The following is a 22,483-nucleotide window of genomic DNA, read 5'->3' as shown; positions in this document are numbered from 1 at the left end:
ACAATGTATAGAGAGTAAAACAGTGAACAGAACATCCCTGTCCTCCTGAACTTTAGCATAGAAGAGACAGGTAATTAACAAATACCGTATGTTATGTTGAGGAGTACTGAAGTAAAATAGTCATAAAACAAAAGTAAAATGGTCATAAAACAAAAATGGGCTCTTATTCAATAGTCATTGAAATGGTTCAACTTTCTGATTTCCACTGAACTATAATGACAAAGCCAAGGATGTGTTTAATAAACTACATTTGCATTGCATTTAATCTCTTCCAAACTAACAGACTCAGTTCCTGTTTCCATTGAATGAAATTGGTTAAAAAATACTTCTTCTCTTCCAGAGAAATCTTAAAAGTTCTTGAGGCTGTACGTCAGGAGAAACAGAAAGAGATGAACAAGTGTGAGCAGCAGGTAAATTTTGTGTTATTCTGACTCTACTATTTGAAATTTGTAAGTTCCTGATATCTAAAGAAGTTTACTATAAAAATTATTTCAGCTTTAGGTGTTGGAAATCAGTTAATTTTTTAGCTCTTTTCTAACTCCTAAATGGCTATAATCATACATCATTTTTGTCCTCCTGATAGAGACCACAGAATCACTGCCTTTCAACACAATTTATCACTTTCATGTATTACTCTTAGTATAGACTCTATAGTATGAAAAGCAGGTATCAGCTTGGTTAATTGGTTTGTATTTTAATGTATGTGTGGTCGTGATTTAATTCTTTTTTTTTTTAAGTATTTTTTTTCCCCCATAGATGGCAAAAGTACAGAAATTAGAAGAAAGCTTGCTTGCTACTGAAAAAGTGATCGAATCTCTGGAAAAGTCTAGAGATTCTGACAAGGTAGGTAGAGTTTATAAATGCTGACTTGACATTCCACCTTCAGAGAAGGTGGAAGCTTCGATGTCCATGTTCATTTAGGCCTTGTGTATCTTCCAAGGGTGCTTACAGAATGAGGTCTCCCTTTAAGTTAATTTTTCAAGTAATTTCAAGAGCAAACTGCTCTGTTGCTTTGAATAGAGCATGTATTTGTAAAACACATTCTGCTGATATAGTTGTGACTCTTTCTCATTAATTCTAAGTTCCATGATACAAATTCTCAAATCCCTTGGTGCTGACCTTAATTTAGAATGATGAAAATAAGGGCTGGGGTTGTGGCTCAGTGGTAAGAGCGCTCACCTAGCACATGTGCGGCATCGGGTTCGATCCTCAGCACCACGTAAAAATAAGTAAAATAAAGGTATTGCATCCACATACAACTAAAAAAAAAATATTTAAAAAATAATAACATATTTCTCCAAGTATAAAAATAGGTATAAGCTCAGTGTGGTGGCATATACCTGTAGTTCCAGTTGCTTGGGTAGTTGAGGCAGTAGGATCCTGAGCTTGAGGCTAGCCTAGGCAACAAAGACCCCCATCTCAAAAACAAAAGCACAAGACTTATTAACAGGCCTAGAAAAATCCTTATTTTCTAGCTCTTATTCATTCATAAAACCAAAGCAATTAATTAAAGTAGAATAAAGCCAATAAAATATAAATCAATATTAATAATGGAATGTGATATATTTTGCTAAAATAAAATTGACCTCTTATGTTGCCATTAGGAACGATAAATGGTTTATCACTTTAAAATGATGTCCTTAACATCATTGGGTATGAAGATACTATTTCTGTCCTCATCAGGAAGTTGTAGCTGAACTCATGAACCAGATCCAGGAACTAAGAACATTAATCTGTGAGAAAACAGAAACTATAGACACCCTGAAACAAGAACTGAAGGACATAAACGTAAGTTCAGTCCCCAAGAAGATATTAAATTTGTGCATGAGACACACTTCATAGACTCCCCAAAGGGTTAACAAATGTCCCATCAGAAAAAAAGAATCTGTGATCAAATAATATGGGAATACTAATTAAAGATCAGTGAATTCCTGTGTCTCCTGCACTTGCAAAGGCTTTATTGTGCAGCGTACACATCTTTGGGAGGCAATGTAGGCAGCATTTCTCACATTCACTGTCCTAGAACAGTGTTCTCTGCACAGCACTTGGGAATTGCTGATCCAAATCAGATAAGAATAAATTGGGTGTTACCTGTGACAGTGAAGGCCGAAGTGGTGTTCATTAGTTGCTTTGGGAAAAAAATAACATTTTAATGAAGTTCAGAAACATTAATCACGGTTTGTTTCCCCATTTTTAGACTTAATAATGTTTCCTAAAGTGACTACTTTTTCTTCTGCATGTATCCAAATTGAATGTTGATGCTTCCTCCTCTGCTTTCGGGTCAAGGTGAAGGTTTTGTTCACCTTAGTGTTGTTGCAAGAGGAGCTTGCCATACACCATGCTTTTTTCCAAAGGCAGTGTCCTGGTGAAGAAGACAAAATCAGAAGTATTTTTCACCAACTTATGGGACTTTTCTACTTCTTTTGCCACATACATCAATTCTTCTCTTCCTTTACTAAAAAGTATTTGTAGAATTAGCTGTGTTAATCTGGTCATCACCCTGGAACTCTTAAATTATTTTAATCTGCAAATAAACAACTAATAAAGTAGGCAGCTCTTATATCATGATCTTCTTTTCTGCAGTGCAAATACAACTCTGCTTTGGTTGACAAAGAAGAGAGCAGAGCATTGATCAAGAGACAGGAAGTGGATATTCAGGATCTGAAAGAAACCCTTAGGCTGAGAATACTCTCTGAGGACATTGAGGTAGATGTTAACACAGCATGATTTTTTTTTTTTTTTGTCTTATTACTTAGCGATGTATATATTTGTACATGAAAACATAGGAGTTTTTTTAAAGTCACAATTAAAATCAGAGCCACTTTTCTCATGGGAGATTGGGCAATTCAGAGATAACACTAAAATTGTTGTCTTAGGTAGTTGATCTGTTTTCATTCATTTGTAATGATACCCTGGTAACTTCCTAAAACTGGCTTCCTTATGTAAGGAGAGTTAGAGTGGAAACCGCCTCTACCTGGATGCAGTGGTAGCAGCAAGAGCAAAGAAAGGCTGGTTAACAGTTTGATTTCAGGGTTTCCTCTTATGTTTTAGCTGAGGTAGGTTTTTCCTTTTGTTGTTCTTATTGTTGTTATAAATTTATCTTTTCAAAAATTAAGTGGTATTGGGCTAGGGTTACAGCTTGGTGGTATAGCACTTGCCTAGCCAGTGTGAGGCACTGGGTTTGATCCTCAGCACCACATATAAATAAATAAAGGTATTGTGTCCATTTACAACTAAAAATGTATATTTTAAAAAAATTAAGTGGTACTAGCCAGGCATGGTGGCATATACCTATAATCCTAGTGATTCAGGAGGCTGAGGCAGAAAGATTGTGAATCTAAGGCAAGACTCAGCAATTTAGCAAGACTCTCTCAGAATTTAAAAATAAATAAATAAATAGGACTGAGAAGGAAGCTCAGTGGTAAAGCACCCTATCCAGTGTTACCAGTTTCTTATATATCTTTCTAGAAATATTTTAGGCTAGTCCTAAAACTTTCACATAGATGATAATCTGCTGTGAATATTGGTCTTCATTTGCTTTAGAAATAAGGTTTTCTTGGGAAACTGTGCTATCAATGAAATAACTTCAGCAAACATTTATTGAATCTACCTGCTGTACAACCTATGTCTGGCCTAGCATTTGGGATTGGGAGGAAGGATTGAAACATTGTTAGGCCAAAGCGTGCATTTCCAGTTTAAGCATATTACTATATAATAAATGACTTGGAGCATGGGAAAGGGAGGGAGGGGAATAATTCTGTCTGGAGAAATTCCAAAGAGCTTTCCAAAAGAAGTAGTGTTTGTACAAGACTCTGCCTAGGCTGTCCTTGAACTTGCAGTCCTCTGCCTCAGCCTCCTGAGTTGCTGGGACTATAAGCCTGCACCACTTGCCTGGCGAAGTGTTTATAAAAATAGCTTTACAACATCAGCAATAACCAGTTTTAAAACAAAAGAATGTTTTTAAAGTTCCATTCAAAAACACATCAAAATGATATATTGATTTATATATGTATCAAAATCTTAGGGAGAAGGTTTAATGAGTGTCAAGGACATAAAACTTGCTGAGACTTGGATAAAGGGACCTATAGGGAGACTTGGATAGGAAGGCACATTGTTGCTTTAGAAATAGAAATTTACATATTCTAGTTCAAATCTCAATTTTTAAAAATTTGAAAAGAGGATTTTAAAATTCCTTTAAATAAATACACAAAATTTCTCAACAAAACTTAGAAAAAAAATAATGCAGAGAAATTTGTAAACTAGACATTATAATGCAGTCTCAGTGTTGGATTGATGGTAGATCTTTACAACAATTTGGAACATCTGCGGATAGACCACCATGAAGAGGAAGGAATTTAGTATATTGGTAAAAGGGATATTTCACAACAACAAAGAAAATGGGTTGTCAATAAATATTAGGGGGCTGGGGAGATAGCTCAGTTGGTATAGTGCTTGCCTTGCAAGTATAAGGCCCAGAGTTCAATCCCAAGCACTGGTAAATAAATAAACAAACAAATAAATAAATAAATCCCACTTGAAAAGATAAGGTTAGATTCGTACTAATGCAAGTTCTTTTTTTTTTTTTTTTTTGTAGTTGTAGATGATCAGAATGCCTTTATTTATTTTTATGTGGTGCTAAGGTTCGAACCCAGTACTTCACACATGCTAAGCAAGTACTCTACCACTGAGCTACAACCCCAGCCAAGCCAATGCAAATTCTTAGATTAAACAGATAGTATTACAAAAGTATTAGAAAATACAAAGACATGACAAATCCTGAAGATGGTTTTTAAAAGTGGCTCTTTGAAAAAATGTTGATACTATGATTAGAAACCAAAAGGGAATATCATATAGATTAAAGAGAAAAATAAGACTGAACGATAGACTCGGGGAAGCTACAACTGATGACATCAGGTTAATCAGCTGAGTACACAGATGAGCTCTTACAACTCATGAGGAGAAGAGAACATCCCTGGTGGAAAGTGGACATGAGTGAGCGCTCCCCCAGAGAAGGAATGTAGCAGCACACAAACCTCTTTGGAATCAAAGAGATGCAAATTAAAATATGTTATAAAATGTAAGTTTCAGGGAAGATGTGCAGAGGGGGCGATTCCTTAGACATGTAGAGGTTTTGAAGTTCAGCCCTTGGAGAGGTAATCTGGTAATAGGGACCTTAAGTTTTTTGCATATAATTTGAGTTTGTACTTGTAGAAAATTACCCTAAAGAAGTAAATGTAGATATGAGAATGAAGTATATGCAATTGTGAAAAAGTCAAGTTAACCAAAATATTCAGTGATGGGTTAAACTGTGGTGTATCTATAAGATGAAATGGAGCCCACCCAAAGAAAATTATACAGGAAAAGAATGAGTAGATGGGAAAATGTTTGCAATATATCCAGTATTTTCTGTTAAATAGCAGATGAATACGTACATGCATGGATTTGGAAAGGAAGGATAAGCAGGTTCTTCATAGTTTGGTAGTGATTACATACACTGCATACATAGGAGTTATGTATACAGCCTTTAGGATTTCCGATTCTGTTACTTTCCATCATCTTACACTCTGAAATTGATGGCCTGTGCAGTGGTGAACTTATGGAGCCCCTTCCCAACTGACTTGGGGTAAGGTGTCTTCATAGCTATTTACCTTTTAATATATAAAAAACTAAAATCAATTGGCAAGACATCGGGTAAGCTCTGTACCTCAGGTCCTCCCCAAGAAAGAGAATTCAGCTTTAAGATCCTAAAGGTTGGGGGAGAGTGCAGTTCAACTTCAACTGGGATATCTCTATGAATTTACTGTGTCATACCTTCCTGTAGGTCTGTTCACCTAAATATTAACTGATTATCTTGGAATGATTAGTGCACAGAAAGTTTTTTTGTTTTTTGTGTTTTTTTTTTTTTTTACATAAAAATTCAACCTTTAAAAAATCAGTAGTGTCTTGTGGACCTTTATTGGAGAATCAAAATTAAATCTTTTCTGTGTGGGGATTTTGTCCCCTAACAGAGGGATATGCTCTGTGAGGATCTGGCTCATGCCACTGAGCAGCTGAACATGCTCACAGAAGCCTCGAAGAAGCACTCAGAGCTGCTGCAGTCAGCCCAGGAAGAACTGACCAGGAAGGAGGCCCTGATCCAGGAACTTCAGTATAAGGTGAGCTGCCCCGTGGCGTCAGTCGGGATGGTGTCGGGAGGAATCCACAGAGGAAGTTGTCAGGACATTCCTTCCTGACATCAGCCAAGGAAATTGATTTCTCCACTCCCAACAGGTGAAGACTGAAGGAGAGCTTAGGTGATCTGGCAGGTGCACTGTGAAGTGTGGATTCGGGTTAGCTCACGTGAATTGACACTTGCATGGCCATATCCCTCCCTGCCCTGGGTCCTTGGCCATCACTCCTAACCACTCTGGTGAGGGCATGGCTGACCATCATTTCTTTGGCTGCTGCTGTTATTTTACAGTTTGTATTTTTCTAAAATGAACCTTTTATTATAAAATTGAGAAAATAAAACCCAGGGCAAATTGTGGGAGAAAAAGAGATTACTGGTCCCAGATTTCACAATTTTACTGTGAAAAAATGCTGTCATTCTGTTTTAGTATCTTAATTACTTTTCAAATGATTAATCTCAACCTCTAGAATATATTGTAAAAAGCATATTTCTACATACCTTGGAGTTTGGCTTTTATACACACAAATATAGATAGGATGGGTATGTATACATGTATGTCATATATACATAGCATTCTAAGAAGCATTTTTATTGTATTTTATTTTCATGGTATTAGGGATTGAACACAAGGATAATCTACCACTGAGCCACATCCCCAGCCCGCTGTACTTTATTTTTTGAGACATGATCTCATTAAGTTTCCCAGGCTGAATTGGACTTGCAGCCCCCTGCCTCAGCTTCCCGAGTTGGTGGGATTACCAGCAGGTACTACTGCACCTGACTGGAACATCTTTTTTTTTTTTTTTTTTTTTTTTTTTGTATTGGGGATTGAACCCAGGAATACTTTACCACTGCATTACATCCCCAGTTTTTTTTATATTTTATTTTGAGAAAAGGTCTCACTCAGTTGCTTAGGGCCTTGCTAAAGTGCCAAGGCTGAACTTGAACTTGGGATCCTCCTCCCTCAGCCTTCTTATTACAGGCATGCCATCACACCTAGCAAGAAGTGTCTTTTTTAAATTGATAGATGTAAGATGTATTTATGGGGTACATTGTGATTTTATACAAACACACATCATGGGATGATTACACTAATTGGCTATTTTTATTGTACTCACCATACATTGCAGTAGATCTCAAAACTCATTTTTCTTGTGCACCTGAAACTTTGTACCCCTTAACCAACATGTCCCATCCATGTTGCCTCCTCTGCTCCCACTGTTTTCTACTTCAATGAATTTGGCTTTTTTAGATTCCACACATAAGTGAGATCACGTATGCCTGGCTTTCTGTATCTGGCTTATTTTAATTAGCACAACATCTTCCCTGTTTACCCTTGCTGTTGTTGCAAAGAACAGAATCTGCTTCTTTTCGAGGCTGAACAGTATCTGACTGCATGTAGTATGCTGATTTTACGTAGTGTGCACATTTCCTCACTTGTTCATCTGTTGATGGACATTTAGGTCTACTCCATAATCGGGCTACTGTGAAGGAGGCTTCTGTGGACCTGGGAGTGCAGCACTGCCCTCAGCCTATCGTTTCCATTCCTTTGGGTACAAACCCAGAAGCGAGACTGCCGGCCATACGGAACTTCTAGTTTCAGTTTTTTGGCAAAAATCTCCATACTGTTTTCCAAAATGACTGTACTAATTTACATTCTCACCAACAGTATGCAGAGAGTCCCTTTTGTCCACATTCTTACCTGTGTGTGTGTGTGTGTGTGTGTGTGTGTGTGTGTCTCCAGCCATTCTAACAGGTATGAGGTGATACCTTGTTGTGATTTTGATTTGTATCTCCCTGATGATTGGTGATGGGAAAGCTTGTCTTTTCTAATTCAACGCTGTGCTTCATATTATTTTAACTTGTAACCTTTCATCTGTTCAATTTTTCCAGCTAACCCAAAAGAAAGAGGAAGTAGAACAGAAGAAGAATGAATATAACTTCAAAATGAGGCAACTAGAACACGTGATGGATTCTGCTGCTGAGTATCCCCAGGTACTTCTCAAGAAAAGTGTGCAATGCAGGAGGAATAAACAGCTTGTTTTGTGAATGAGAAAAGTGTAGAACCAGGACCATAGCTTTGTCTTTTTTTTTTTTTTTTTTTTTTTTTTTTGTCCTTTTCAGATATACATGACAGTAGAGTATATTTTGACATATTGACATACATGGAGTATAACTTATTCTAATTAGTATCTCATTCCTGCAGTTGAACATGATGTGGAGTTTCACTGGTTATGTATTCATATGTGAACATAGGAGAGTTATGTCTGATTCATTCTACTACTGTCTTCTATTTCCACCCCCCTCCCTTCTCTTCATTCCCCTTTGTCTAATCCAATGAACTTCTATTCTTCCCTTCCTGCCTTGTTATGTGTTAGCATCCACATATCAGAAAGAACATTCAGCCTTTGGTTTTTGGGGGATTGGCTTATTTCACTTAGCATGATATTCTCCAGTTCCATCCATTTACTGGCAAATGCCATAATTCCATTCTTTTTTATGGCTGAATAATATTCCATTGTGTATATATACCACATTTTCTTTATTTGTTTATCTGTTGAAGGTTCCGTAGCTTAGCTGTTGTGAATTGAGATGCTATAAACATTGATGTGGCTGTATCACTGTAGTATGCTGATTTTAAGTCCTTTGGATATATGCCAAGGAGTGGGATAGCTTTGTCTTTTTAAAGGAAGAGATTTTCACTGACATCCTCTGTCTGCTTTCTCCTTGATAAAAGTACCAGTCTTAGGTGTGTTTTACTTGGACATGAATTAGAATAAGTTAAACTGGTTTATGTTGTGGCATGAACTGTGTGCTAGCTGCTCGGCATATACATTTAAAATGCACATTCTGTGTGTTAGCTCTGTAGATTTAAAAATGAAATCATTATAGCATCACTTAATCAGGTATTTGGATGAGATGTGATTTTATTTTAGAGTCCTAAAACACCACCACCTCACTTTCAAACACATTTGGCAAAACTCCTGGAAACACAAGAACAAGAGATAGAAGATGGAAGAGCCTCTAAAACGTCTTTGCAACATCTTGTAACAAAGCTGAACGAAGACAGAGAAGTCAAAAACGCTGAAATCCTCAGAATGAAGGTACCTGAGGATACCACCCACCCCAGTAAACTTAATTTAAAAACATGAGCAGGATCCGCAAAGCTGCTAAGGATAAACAGTCAAAGAGCACAGAACTGAAGGGTAACCAGAGAAAAGTCTTCCTCCCACCTCTGATCCCTGGCTGCCTAGTGTACTGTCCCAGGGTAGCCAGTCTTTTTCCTTGTTCGTTAGAGCTTTTCAGGGCACACAAGCCAAGTCTGGAAGCATCCTTTCCCTGCCCTGTGTGACTTTTACACAGTGGTCTCATATCGTACAACTTGTACCGACTACACTGTCATCGGGAGAGAGCCTGTACCCTTAAACTTCACCTCATAGTGCTGTGCAACTTCGGGGTCTTTGCCACCTTATAAGCATGTTATCTGTGTCGTTTTCATTTTTCTTATTTGAAGTAACTTCAAGCATCTTGTATTTTTCTTTTGTGGTGAACTCTATCCTTCACCATTTTTCTGTTATTGGACTTTTTCCCTTATATATGAGGGAGATTTACTTTTGTCTGTGATAACTTTAAAATGATTTCTTCTGTGAGTGGCAGGGTGTTTGTATGATCTGGGGTGAAGGCGTGTGGAGAAGTATATGGGTAGATTTAAGTGGGGTGTGGAAGCCCGCAGAAGAGACCATTTAGCCTGTTCATTGCTCTGCAGTGAGTTTTTGTTTAAGAACCCAATTAGGTCACTTTAACCAAAGTGACATAACGTATGTAAAGACAGTGTCACTCTTGGATTTTGTCTCTCATGGGGAGGATCATTCCTTCCCTTTGAATTCAGGGCAGTTCATGCTGTCTCAGGAATGGGGTTGTTACCCAGGTTGGCATGATCTTGAAACTTAGAAGAAACTGGGTCAGGTTAAAAGAGATCACGGAGTAGGCGAGTAGAATTAAATTTTAAAAAAATACTCCTTGCAGGCGAGTGTTTTTCTTCTGAATGGTTAAAGTCGTGGTTTTTAAGTTAGGGTCTGATTAAGTATTTTGAGGGATCGGCTCTGGCATCAGTTTTTTTCTTTGCTTGCTTTATTTAGAATCTATTTAAAAAAAAAAAAAAAATTGAGAACATTTACCAGAGTAGAGACTTCTGTCATCTTTTCCTCATAAAGGAGTTATGAGAATTACACCCACATAAAGAAATAACCTATGTGATATTGATAAGAAACTCTTCAAAGCCCAGTGGATATGGTCATGAGTCATAGTTCTAGGCCTCCAAGAACTTGTCACAATCTGTGTTTTATCCAGCAATACCCCTTGCCCTGTTCTGTGCAGAGGAGGGATTTAAAAGAGGAATACCTGCCTCAGTCATGGACTTGGGGTGCAAAATAACACTGTCTTGTGTTTTCTGAATAGACATGATTTTGGTATGTTCTTAGGAGCAGTTGTGTGCAATGGAAAACCTCCGCCTGGAATCCCAGCAGTTAAGAGAGAAAAACTGGCTCCTGCAAAGTCAGCTGGATGATATTAAAAGACAGAAGGACAACAGGTGAGAAAAAGCCACCAGAATTCTGTGGACTGGAGCTTGGCCTGCCTGACGGTAGTTAAGGGTGTGAGGTTGGATTGGTTTCTCGATGTATAGGACGTTCCCACGGGCCCGGGAGGGGCTCCCTTTGCTGATTTGAAGCAGGTCTGAAGAAGATGTTGCTTTTTCCAGAGTGGGCAGATGAGGCATTCATGATCTCCACTACTCTCTTAACCTTTTGCTCTGTAAAGTTACTGGAATTAATCTAAAATGTGTGAAATATTTGAATTGAATTACTTCTATTTTTAAAAGTTTTTTTTTTTTTTTTAAATAGTAAATAAATTCAATAAGACAGAGTTCAAGAAGCCCTGCTGAAAAAGGGAGGATTCCTGCCATGTGTCTTTGCTTCATAACTCATGGTCCAGGAACACTCCTGGACTGGGCTGGGCCAGAACATCCCGAGCATTATATAGAGAGGGTTCCCCTGCCATAACCATGTCTGTGTGTGTGATTTGGCCTCAGCTAAAGCACTTATTTAGTTGTATTTGCTACTAGCACAGCATAGTGCCACGGGGAGCCACATCCAGACCTATGTCCTATCTCTAGCACTTAAAAGTCTTGTGATTTTGAACACATTCTTAACCTCTTAGTGCCTAAATTTCCTGAACAAGAAAGTGAGGAAAGTTATAACTTCTTCCCAAGATTTTTTAAAAATATTTTTAGTTGTAGATGGACACAATACCTTTATTTTATTTATTTATTTTTATGTGGTGCTGAGGATGGAACCCAGTGCCTCACACGTGCTAGGTGAGCACTCTACCACTGAGCCACAACCCCAGCCACCCAAGATGTTTTAAAGATTGAAAATAACATGTAGAGGACTGGGGATGTGGTTCAGTGTTAGAGCACTTGCCAAGCCTGCCTGAGGCTCTGGATTCCTTCCCCAGCACCTAAACAACATAAAGCTTATGAAAAGTGCCAGTTATAGAGTTGAGTAACAGTGTCACTCAATAAAAGGTAGTTATTAAGCACATAAAGTAGAATTATGATCCAACCTATTGTTGATTTTCTTCTTGAAAGGACTAAAGATGAGAGTGGACTAAAAACTTATGTGGCAAGTTGAATGGAACCAAAGTTAGTTGGGGCAGTCTCTGGGGTAGAGGACCTTACTGAATTTAGCTTCCCAGATCTACCTGTCCTATCTGTGCTGTTGTAAGAAAGCCTCTGATAGAAGTTTGCCAGCTCCCCAGCCCAACCCATCTGAGACAAGAGATTTGAGGGTGGTGATGGTGGTGTGCTAATGATCTTTTCTTAAATGGTTCTTTCCCACTTTTAATAAGCATCAGAGATCAGATTTTGTAGGGCTGGATTTTAAGCCTGAAATCTGCATTTTTGATTAGCAACTTCCTCCCCTTCTAGATAATTGATGACCATACCACAGTTTGCTCACCTAGTTTCCATAGGCTCTACCCCCATATCCAGATCTTTATCTAGAGTTGGTGGAAACATGGAACATAGAACATCCCCAGATCATTTATTTAACCATAATTTTAAATACTTCATTTCATAGTCTCATGTCCCTTGTATGAGGAGCCACACCAAACCTTTGAAAACTCAGAAAAGGGGTGAACTACAATCCAGGGGCCAAGTCCAGCCCATAGCCTGTTTTGCAAAGAGTTTTACTGGGACATAGTCACCTCTTTTTATTTAAATATTGTTCTGGCTGCTTTAGCACTGCAGTAGACAGATGAGTAGCTAGGACAGAGATGGTATGGTTACTAAAGCCTAAAATAGTGATTATCTAGTTTCTGACGGGAAGTTTGCCTTTGCCAGACTCAGCGAGGTACACCTGTAATCCTAGCAACTCAGAGGCTGAGGCAGAAGGATTGCAAGTTCACTGCCAGCCTGGGCAACTTGGTGAGACCTTGTCTCAAAATCAAAAACAAAAAGGGCCAAGCATGCTGCTCCCTGGTAGAGCACCCCTGGGTTCAATCCCTAGTACTGCCAAAGAAAGAAAAAGAAAAGAAAACGTTTGCCTGTCCTGGACTAGCACACAGAGAACACCTCCCCCATGATGCAGAGTCCTTCCTCACTGGAGTTTCATTGCCATTTTTGTCTAGGCTGCCAGATTCGTTAAGGGCAAGAGACCTTACTGTAGCTTCTGTTTTCCTTCAAGAAATGGTCTTGTACTCACCCGTCAGAAAGAGAGTCCTAGAGAAGCCCACGGCGCTCAGGCAGGTTTTCTGAGGGGGAGGTCTTGCCATCCCTGGGACTGCCCGCAGAACTCAGCTCCCAGAGGGGCCAGCCACCCAGAGTACAGTCGTCCGTCTGTATTTAGGGAGCGTTCCTTCCTCAGGAAGAGATGTATGCGTGGTGCCCAGGGAACCTGCTTCCCTCCTATTTGCAATACATGGGAAGCCAGAATGGTCATCAGAAACTGCCAGCTGACTAGAGAATCCAGACAAAGGGGAAGTCAGGGGCTCCCAGGGGCCAAGCCACCCCAAGGCCTAAGAAGCCCTCCCCCTCTTAAAAAGGCCCCCTCCCACCTGATCATGCTCATAGCAGGCCCCAGCCCTCCTTTTTTCCCGGCCCTCTTTTGCCCCCATTTGATCTTCAGATGTTACCACTCTTCGTTAGTTTCTACATTTACTTTCATCCAGGCCTTGATTAGATGTCCCGGTTCTGCTTGTCCCGTTTTTGTCCTGGGAAGAATGAGTCCTGAGTTCTGGGGAGCAGCCTCACTTCATCCCATGTGTTGGTCACATCTATCAACTGTCCTAACTTGACCCAGTCACCAAAGAGTTGGCTTTTCTTGGCATAACTTTCATTGCTACATATCATGAATTTGAAACTGACACTTGTATGTACTTGACAATGTTTCCCTGTCTGCTCCTCTAACCTATGCAGTGATCAGAATCATCCAGACAATCAACAGCTGAAGAATGAAGAAGAAGAAATTATCAAAGAAAGACTTGCTAAAGTATGATTTATGTTATACAATAGTATCTTTTCCTCTGAGGAGTGTTTTCATAATTATGTTTTAGAAACTGTTTTGCTACTGAGATTCCTGTCTCTTCTGCATTCCCACTGTGTGGCATGATGTTTACCATCAGCACTTAGACAGCTGAGAAGTTGAGTGGAGTTGTCTTTGTGCCTGGGTGGGAAGCCGCCTGCTGGGCATACCCCATGCAGCCCTTCATTTAGAAGCCAGTGTGGAGGCCCCGGAAGGCACAGTGCATGAAGTCTTGTGAATGCGTACCCCCCAATGTAGTGTGGCTGGGATTGCGGAAGAGGACGTTGGTTTGATTTTATTAGGGTTGGATTGCTTCCTTTGAGTCTTTTCTTTTTAATGTCATTAACATTTTTAATATGATGTTATTAAAGGAACCTAAGTCATCTTTTTTATGTCTTATTATAGAGTAAAATAGTCGAAGAAATGATGCAAATGAAGACAGAGTAAGTAGACTATTTTGCAGTTCAAAATCTTGATCATCTTTTCTTTATTCTCCTCTAAAGAGAAATTTTAGGAAATGAGCACATGGAAAAGCCTAGCTTCCCCTGAAGAATTGAATTTTCTCTTTCTTGGCATGAGAAAAGCATAACTGACCAGGTTTCCCTTTTTATGTCTGCTCTGCTTCCCTTGAGGGCCTCTGAGACCCGCAGATCAATGCTCTGATTCCTTCGTGTCTTGACCCTGGTTCTTTTTGTATTTTTTCTGAAGCTGTGATTTTAATTTATTTATATAGTTTCCATATTAATTTATTTCTTATAAATTGCCTCATCCTTTGATGAACAAGACATACTGTATTTTCTGTCAAGTTCAAACTAAGTAACCAATAAAATGATAAAATACCATTCGAAAGATATTGGAGTAATTACCAATCCAGAGTCCTCAAATATTTTTACTTGTTATACATCCTAAGAGAATTTTGAAATACCATATACCCTCTTACATATTTTTAAGTTGGCCTTATGTCTAAAACTTCTCATTAGAAGTTTAAACTATTACAAAGGATGGATGGTCTAGCCTGTTGAAAAAGATGACATTTGAAATTAAAGCTCTTGTCATTCTTTTAAAGGTTTCCAACCAATTTGCTACATTCTAGTCATTTCAAAATACATGAACAGGGGTTAGGGATTTAGCTTAGTGGCAGAGTGCTTGGCCCTGAGTTCGGTCCTCAGTCCTGAAGAAAAAAAAAAAAACACTAAACTAAAAATACATGAAGAGCTAGGCATGGTTTCATACACCTGTAGTCCCAGCAACTTGGGAGGCTGAGACAGGAGGTTCTCAAATTTGAGGCCAGCTTGGGCATTTTAGCAAGATTCTCTCTCAAAATAAAATAAAAAATAAAAAAGGGCTAGGGATGTAACTCAGTGGTGTAGCACTGTTGAGTCTAATCCCCAGTACCACAAAAAGGGAAAGGGGAAAAAAGGCAAGGTATGAGGGCTGGGGTGGAGCTCAGGGGTAGAGTGCTTGCCTCGCATGAAATGAGGCCCTGGGTTTGATTCCTCAGCACTGGGGGGGGAAAAAAAAAAAAAAATATATATATATATATATATATATATGTATATATATATATACATATATATATATATATAAATACACACACACACACACACACACACACACACATACATGCAAGCTGGGTGTGATGGTGCATACCTGTTATCCCAGGGACTTGGGAGGCTGAGGGAGGAAGATCCCTAGTCCAATCCCAAGTTCCTAGCCTCAGCAATTTAGTGAGGCTCTAATCAACTTAGTAAGACCCTGTCTCAAAATGTGGGAGATATAGCTCAGTGAATAAGCAACTCTGGGTTCAATCCCAATATAAAAAAAAAGCAAATTTCAAAGTCTAAAATTATACATTATTCCCTTTTCAATTGAGTTTCCATTCTATATACTCTGCAGAATTTTATCCTAATTAATTATATTTTGGGGAATATTTTATTGATTAACTAATCATACTACCACGTACACAAACTGAAAGTAATCTGTAACCCTATTTTAGATTGTTTGTTTGTTTGTTTTTGTTTTTGCAGTGCTGGGGATTGAACCCAGGGCCTTGTGCTTGACAGGCAAGCACTCTACCAACTGAGCTACATTGCCAGCCCCTTTTTTTGGATTTGTGTTTGTTTTTCTTGTGCTGGGAATCAAACCGGCAGCCTGTGCACACTGGAGGCATTGTGTGTGCAGAGCTGCGAGCGTGTACTCTACCACTGAGCCACATTCCCAGCCTCCAAAATGTATTTTAATCTTATGGTTATTTCTTCCCAGTTGGGTTCTTATTATAATTGTCAAAGTGTCCTAAATTTACTATAAATTTTTAAAAAATTACTAAGTAAAAAAAAAAAAAAAATTGTTTTTTCTTTAGTGCTGGGGATTGAACCCTGGGACTCACACATACTGAACAAGTGCTCTATCACTGAGCAGTATCTCCAGCCACCCCACCTTTTATTTTTTTTGACCAGAGTCTAAGCTGCCTAGGCTGGCCTCAAAGTTGTGATCCTTTTACCTTAGCCTCTTGAGCAGCTGGAATTCCAGGCATGCACCACCATACCCTGGCTATACTTAGTAAAACTTTAGTGAAAATGCATCTCTTAATGCATTTTATTCTAATGCTTTGTCTTCGGATGACTCACTGTTGTTACACTTAATTGTAAAATGAGACAGGAATTCATTATCATTTCTATTCATGTTTTCATAGATATAAATGTTGAGAAATCTTTTTTCACATACTAGTAAATAGCAGTGGAAGAAGTTAGAGAGTACTGTCATCCAGTTATCTGAATTCTTTCCAAGTTAATATGCCAAAACTTAACATGGTGGGCAAGGAATCTAGCTCATAGGCAGAGTACTTGCCTGGCATGTGTGCAGCCTTGAGTTCTATCCCCAGCACTACCCCTGCTCTTCCCCAAAAATTATGGTGCTCTCTCATCAAAAATGCTGTTTTAACGATCTTTGATCAGGTGGTCAAAGACCACCCAAACTGAAAGATTCATTACTTGATCATTGAATCATTTGCATACACATGCTGCATGTGTAAACAACCTTTTCATTTGCATACGGGTAGTTCAGAGACTGGCTTCCAATCAGTGATAAAACTAAGCCAGAAACCCAGATCTTTTACAGAATCTTTGAGAATCCAGATATGTGGTTTGTAGAATCACAGCCATTTTAGAAATAATATTCTCATTTGAGACCTTGTAGCAAAAGAATAAAAGCTATCCATCTTGACCTATAACTTATTGCATAGTCTAGTGACATGGAGTCCTTAAAATGTATAGGAGCCTACACTTCACTGGGCATGGGAATTGTACCCCAGCAAGTGGTAGACATTGTCTTATCAGTTCCAACCCTCAGAAAACTGGCCCATAGCAGTATAGTTAATTCTGCATACCGCATCATTTCAGTAATCGAGATTACATTTCATGTGCACTGTATAATAAAAAGCATTGGTTCCTTTTGGGAAAGTGTATTCAAACAATTTTATTTAAAACAATATTGTTTAATAATTACTAACCTTACTTCTTGTGTTTCTTTTCAGTTGGTAGTTATATAAAATGTATAAATTCTAAATTGCACATCCTTGAAGAAATGACTAGTGTCCCGCTGAGGACCAGTTTTCAAAATTAGAAGTGATTACTGAGACGTGGGACAATGAATTAACCATGCAGACTGTGATGATACCTAGATTATTTCTGCTCCAAGTGGGCTGAATAATTTCATCATAAATCTTTATTTTTTAAAAAAAAGTGTTTTGAAGTTTTCCAAAATAAAAGAGAAGATGAAGGTCTTGAGTAACTGAACTCAAAAAAAGCATATCTGCTCTGCATCCCTGGCTTTCTTCTCTGTGCAGGCCAGGAAAGCACTTGCCCCAGAGCCACGCCCCAAGCCTGGCTTTCTTCTTTTGCTGACTGAAGGGGAGAGCTCAAGATCAGGGATACTTCCACATTATAACTTGGGGCTTAGAGGGGAAGTATCTAACTTGAGTGCTGTTTTTCAAATACATTCTTTTGGAATATCATGAAATACTTATTCTTACAGTCTAGAAGAAGTTCAGGGTGCTCTTCACATCAAGGAGATGGACTGCCTCAGGATGACTGAGGAAATTGTTCGAACCAGAGCATTAGAGTCTAAAGCCTTCCAGGAAAAAGAGCAACTGAGATCAAAACTGGAAGAGATGTATGAAGAGAGAGAGAGAAGGTCCCAGGTACGTTGGTGTGAGGGACTTTTCACGGTTCTTAGAACACTTAAATAAATACAACTAATCCATGCAAGCCCATTTCTGTGGTTGCATGTCCTTGCTTCCACGTTTCTGTAGTGTACACAGAGGTATGTGGCCACAGAAACTGGGGTTCTGGACTCTCGCTTCCTATGCTCTTGGAGGGCAAGAAATAATGTAATTTTGAAAGAGTAAGTCTTGCTTCTCATTTACCCTCCTTGGGATGATTTGCCTGCAGGAGATGATGATGCTAAGGAAGCAGGTGGAGTTTCTCACCGAGGAGAATGGGAAACTGGTGGGCCACCAAAACCTGCATCAGAAGATTCAATACGTAGTACGACTGAAGAAGGAAAATGTCCGGCTTCTTGAGGTACACTCTGAAAAGCATTCTGAATAAATTCACTCTGATCTCAAAGTGATTCTCTTAGTAAAATAAATTAAAATTTAATGACTGACTCAATTAACAGCTTCAGGGAACTTCCTAAATCCAAAATAATTCTGTTCATTACAAATCTGATATAATCTAATCAGTTAAAATTCCCATAGATGGCAATTTTTGTTCATTAGGTAACAAATCAGACATTCTAATCTTCATTTGAAATAAATACTTAATGAATGGCAAGTACGCCTCCTGTACTTCTGAAAGAAAAAATTAGGGCTTTAATTTTTTTTTTCCTTTTTTCTTTTTTAAAATAACTTATAGGAGTCAGAAAAGTTGCGTGCTGAAAATATATTTTTAAAGGAAAAGAAAAAGAGTGAATCATAAGGACCCTGGTCAACTCCCAAAGCATCATCTTGTTGGAGATTTTTTCTTTTGTCTTTTTTTTTTTCTCAAAAGTAAGACCTACTCTTGCCCCCTTAGCAGAGCTGAATTTAAGGGTCTTACTTATGAGATGTGTATGTGGTGGTGGTAAATGACCCTCGAGTTTTCTAATGAACATTCTGCATCCATGTACACCTGTGACGGTCAGCAGCATGCTATCAAGGGGCTACCCCTCCATTTCCAGACTGGAAATCAGTTGTAAATATTGGAAACCCTTTTGCCTTTTTAAAATAAAAGCCTGTATCTAAGATCCACAGTGGATATTAGATCGTTTTCTTCTTAGATAATCTCCCTTGATTCTTGTGGCAGCTCTAACAATATGTGGTGGTTCCACAACTTACAGTGAGTTTGATGGCTGAAACTAGTGAACTTGTTAATATAGATTATTTTTGTATTCTTTATTCTCATGAGCATTTTCTATGGTTGTAAATATTAACTGTTTTTCAAATAAAGTCTTTAAAAAATAATACAGTGACTCTCATTGTTCATTCCCTGTTTATCAGTGTATACTTAGTGGGGCGCCTACTGGATGCCAGTTTCTGCTCATCAGTGAACAAAGCAAATGCAGACTCCTGCTCTCAAGGAGCTTCTGTGTATTGGAATTTCATTCTTTTTAATTGAGAATAATACTTTGTATATGGATTTCTCACATTTTATTTATCTCTTCATCAGGTGGTGGACATTTGACCTGTTTCCAACTTGGAAATAAGGTCACTATAAACATACATGTGTAAATCTTGGTGTGGACAGAGGGTTCCTATCTAGGAATGGGGTCACTAGGTCATCTGTGATGTCTAACTTTCTAAGACATTGCTTTCCTTTTCCAAATGGACTTTTTGGCTATACCATTTTACAGTCCCACAGCTGTCTGTTCCAGTTTCTCCATGTCTTCAATACTCACTATTGTCAGGTTTTCTTACTGCAGCTGTCCTTGTGGGTCTGTACTGGTATATCACTTGAATTTCCCTGGTATCTAAGACTATTAAACATTTTTTCATATTATGGAATACTATTGCTGAAAATTGATACATGCTATGATGTGGATGAACCTCAAAAAACATGCCAAATGAGATGCCAGACCCAGAGGACTACCTGAATAATATCACATGCTTTCATTTATGTGATATGTTCAGAAAATGCAAAATGATAGAAAGCAGACCATTGGTTGCTTCGTTTGGAGTATAAAGACTGTATAGCACGAGGGAACTTTTTCAAGTGGCAGAAATGTAGTTTGTGGACATGGCTACACAACTCTAAATTTACTAAAAATTGAGTTGTACTCTTCAGTGAATTTTGCCAGGCATGGCAGCCTACACCTGGTGTTGCCAACGATCCTTAGTTGTGACACTGAAGTCACTGACTCCAGTCACAGCATCACATACATCATATGGTGTTCTCCCTACTGCTCCCCCTACCCTTTTATCAGTGCTGAGGATCAAACCCAAGGCCTTATGCGTACTAATCACCCTGTCACTGAGCTGCACATGCCCCTGAACTGCTTTTCTTATGAGGACCCAATCATGTTGGATTAGGTCACACCCTAATTACCTAATCTTAATTTGGTCACATCTGCAATTTCCAAATAAAGTCAGATTTACAAGTACCAGCAGTTAAGACCTCAACCTATCATTTTAGAGGACACAATTTAACTTGTAACATCACTCACAGCAGGGAAAGAAGACAAGGTCGTCCTCAGGACATGAGAGTTAGAACTCAGATTTCTGCAAAAAGCCAGAACCCAAGGAGTTCAGGGGTCTTAAGCATCCAGGTTACTATGCCACTTGGAACAGGTAAGGCCCGGTTGTCCAGATTATGTGCTCATTTGGACTGAACAGAACAAAAGAGAGGCACTCAGGCAAGGCTGGAGAAAAAGGGTGACAGAAGGTACTCATTGCTTAGGTCACCAGAGCCCCCACTGTCTCACACCAAGGGCTTCACGCTTTAAAATTCCCTCTTTGCCCCTTTTAGATTGTCTGACTCTTCTAGGTGAGGAGGAGTTTAGGGTTTCCTAGTACTCAGTGGGTCATTTTTTGCTCATAAGCCATCTTTGAGGTTTGTTTAATAGATTTTTTTTAATTAAATGTGGAGTGTGATGTTCCCCTCCACATTGTCCCAGTTGAGGCAGTTCTGGCTTGCATTGTTAGTATGTTTCTCCATAGTGTATTCAAACATCTGCAGAAAGGACATGAGCTGGTCACACTATCTGGCACTGTGGCAGGAACAGAATGGCAATATGGCTCTGCCCTGACAGAGGACACGTATGCTGCAGGACGCCCAACTGCACTCAGGGCAACCGTCACTTAAAGCTTTGCTACTCAGTGTGGTCCTTTAACCTGTAGCATTGGCACAGGCTACTGGGAGCTTGTTACAGCCTCTGTCCAGCTCCAGACCTCATCTGAACCTTCATTTTAACAAGACCCCTAGGTGATTTGTGTGCCCAGGGTAGCTGTGAGGAGCAGAAACCACTTCCCAGTAGGTTGACTGAAGATGGCTTCAATGCAACTATCATCTGAGCACAAGGCCCTGCACAAGGCAAAGGGCACCTGAAGACAAATGAATATGTAGTATCTGCCCTCAAGGAGCTGGCAGGCTAGTACAGAGTCAGACAACCAGAGGATTCACCACAAGACTGGTGAGTAGGTAAAAGAGTATGGGAATTTTCAGAGCAGGTGACTTGAAGATGCTCAACTGCTGGTGCTAGAAAAGGCATTGCTTGTTCCGAGAGAATCCCTTGCACATTATGTAGTCTTGATCAGGGAGACACCACTTGCTTTCCTGAAGATTCAAAGGAAGGTAAGAGTTTTGAGGAGACCATTTTTGAGCTGGAGTTTATTTTATGGAATGGTGGAGGCCTCTCTGAGTCTCAATTTTCTCAATTTTTGTCCCTCTGCAAAATGGGATAGTCTGTACCACATAGGAGTTGTGGGGGTCAGCCATGCTTTTATCTGAGCCACAAACCACCTTATAATCAAAGCAAGGTGGCGTACAAAGACTTCCATGAACACTTCCTTAACACGGAATAGAGTGCTGCTGAATATTTTGTGTGCTGTGAAATCATTTGTGTTTTAGAAAAGCCCAGGCTGGGGATGTAGCTCAGCCGTAGAGTGCCTGCTGAGCATGCGCGGAGGCGCGGGATTCAATTCCCAGCACGGAAGCGGGCGGGGGGAATCCCATATATAAAATACTTTAGCATTTGTACTCTATATAACTAAATATGCATAAAGAAAAGGTGTTAACTAATTTTTCTGGAGAGTGGAAACTATACATTTCAACAGCTCTATGATTTCAAGGAAATGCAATTTTTAAATGACATTATAAATACACACAAGTGCATAGGAGATCAGTGGTGCTGTCAACCATCTGAGCCGAGGGACCACCGACGACTTCTCACCGCCTACCACATGTTAATTTCCCAAACAGCGCGTACCATCCTCTCCCTCCCCAGCCTCCTTTCTGAGTCCGGAGGTGTCCAGCGCCCTTCAATGCACGCGACAGGAACTGGAAAGAACAGGTGAGCGGGCTGGGAAGGCGTAAGCGACCGCGGTCTGGGCGGGTCGGGACTGGGCATTAGCTCGCTACTGGGGTCGGTGCTGGGTGGCGCCGTGTGGCCGGGGTGGTGGTCGCCGGACGGCAAGCGGCTGACGTTCCGCACCCACAGCCGCCGCGCGGGCCCGGAACCGGGAGTCCCCAAGGCAGGCAAC

The 22,483-nt window shown here is 39.6% G+C and overlaps 1 protein-coding gene and 1 long non-coding RNA gene across 2 annotated transcripts in view; one reads left to right on the top strand and one right to left on the bottom strand.

The window, feature by feature from the left end:
- KIF15 (kinesin family member 15) overlaps positions 1–19,257 on the top strand; it is a 59,651-nt gene extending 40,394 nt beyond the window's left edge. The window contains 13 exon segments of the mRNA XM_079115492.1: positions 341–410; positions 757–843; positions 1,684–1,788; positions 2,584–2,706; positions 6,009–6,155; positions 8,063–8,164; positions 9,106–9,273; positions 10,651–10,760; positions 13,644–13,716; positions 14,155–14,192; positions 17,782–17,947; positions 18,198–18,329; positions 18,663–19,257. Coding sequence (XP_078971618.1) covers positions 341–410; positions 757–843; positions 1,684–1,788; positions 2,584–2,706; positions 6,009–6,155; positions 8,063–8,164; positions 9,106–9,273; positions 10,651–10,760; positions 13,644–13,716; positions 14,155–14,192; positions 17,782–17,947; positions 18,198–18,329; positions 18,663–18,725 — 1,384 coding nt within the window. The 3' untranslated portion in view covers positions 18,726–19,257.
- On the bottom strand, positions 1,871–22,458 carry LOC306646784. Its single transcript, XR_013759969.1, has 3 exons — positions 22,210–22,458; positions 12,931–13,133; positions 1,871–2,362 (listed from the first exon to the last, which is right to left on the bottom strand). It is a non-coding gene; the product is annotated as an uncharacterized lncRNA (long non-coding RNA).
- Positions 22,459–22,483: the final 25 nt, after the last annotated feature.

Source organism: Sciurus vulgaris (assembly GCF_902686455.1).
Source record: "Sciurus vulgaris genome assembly, chromosome: 16".
NCBI classification, from domain to species: Eukaryota; Metazoa; Chordata; class Mammalia; order Rodentia; family Sciuridae; genus Sciurus; species Sciurus vulgaris.
Note: the sequence above shows the minus strand (reverse complement) of the source record. Positions and strands in the feature narration are given on the sequence as shown.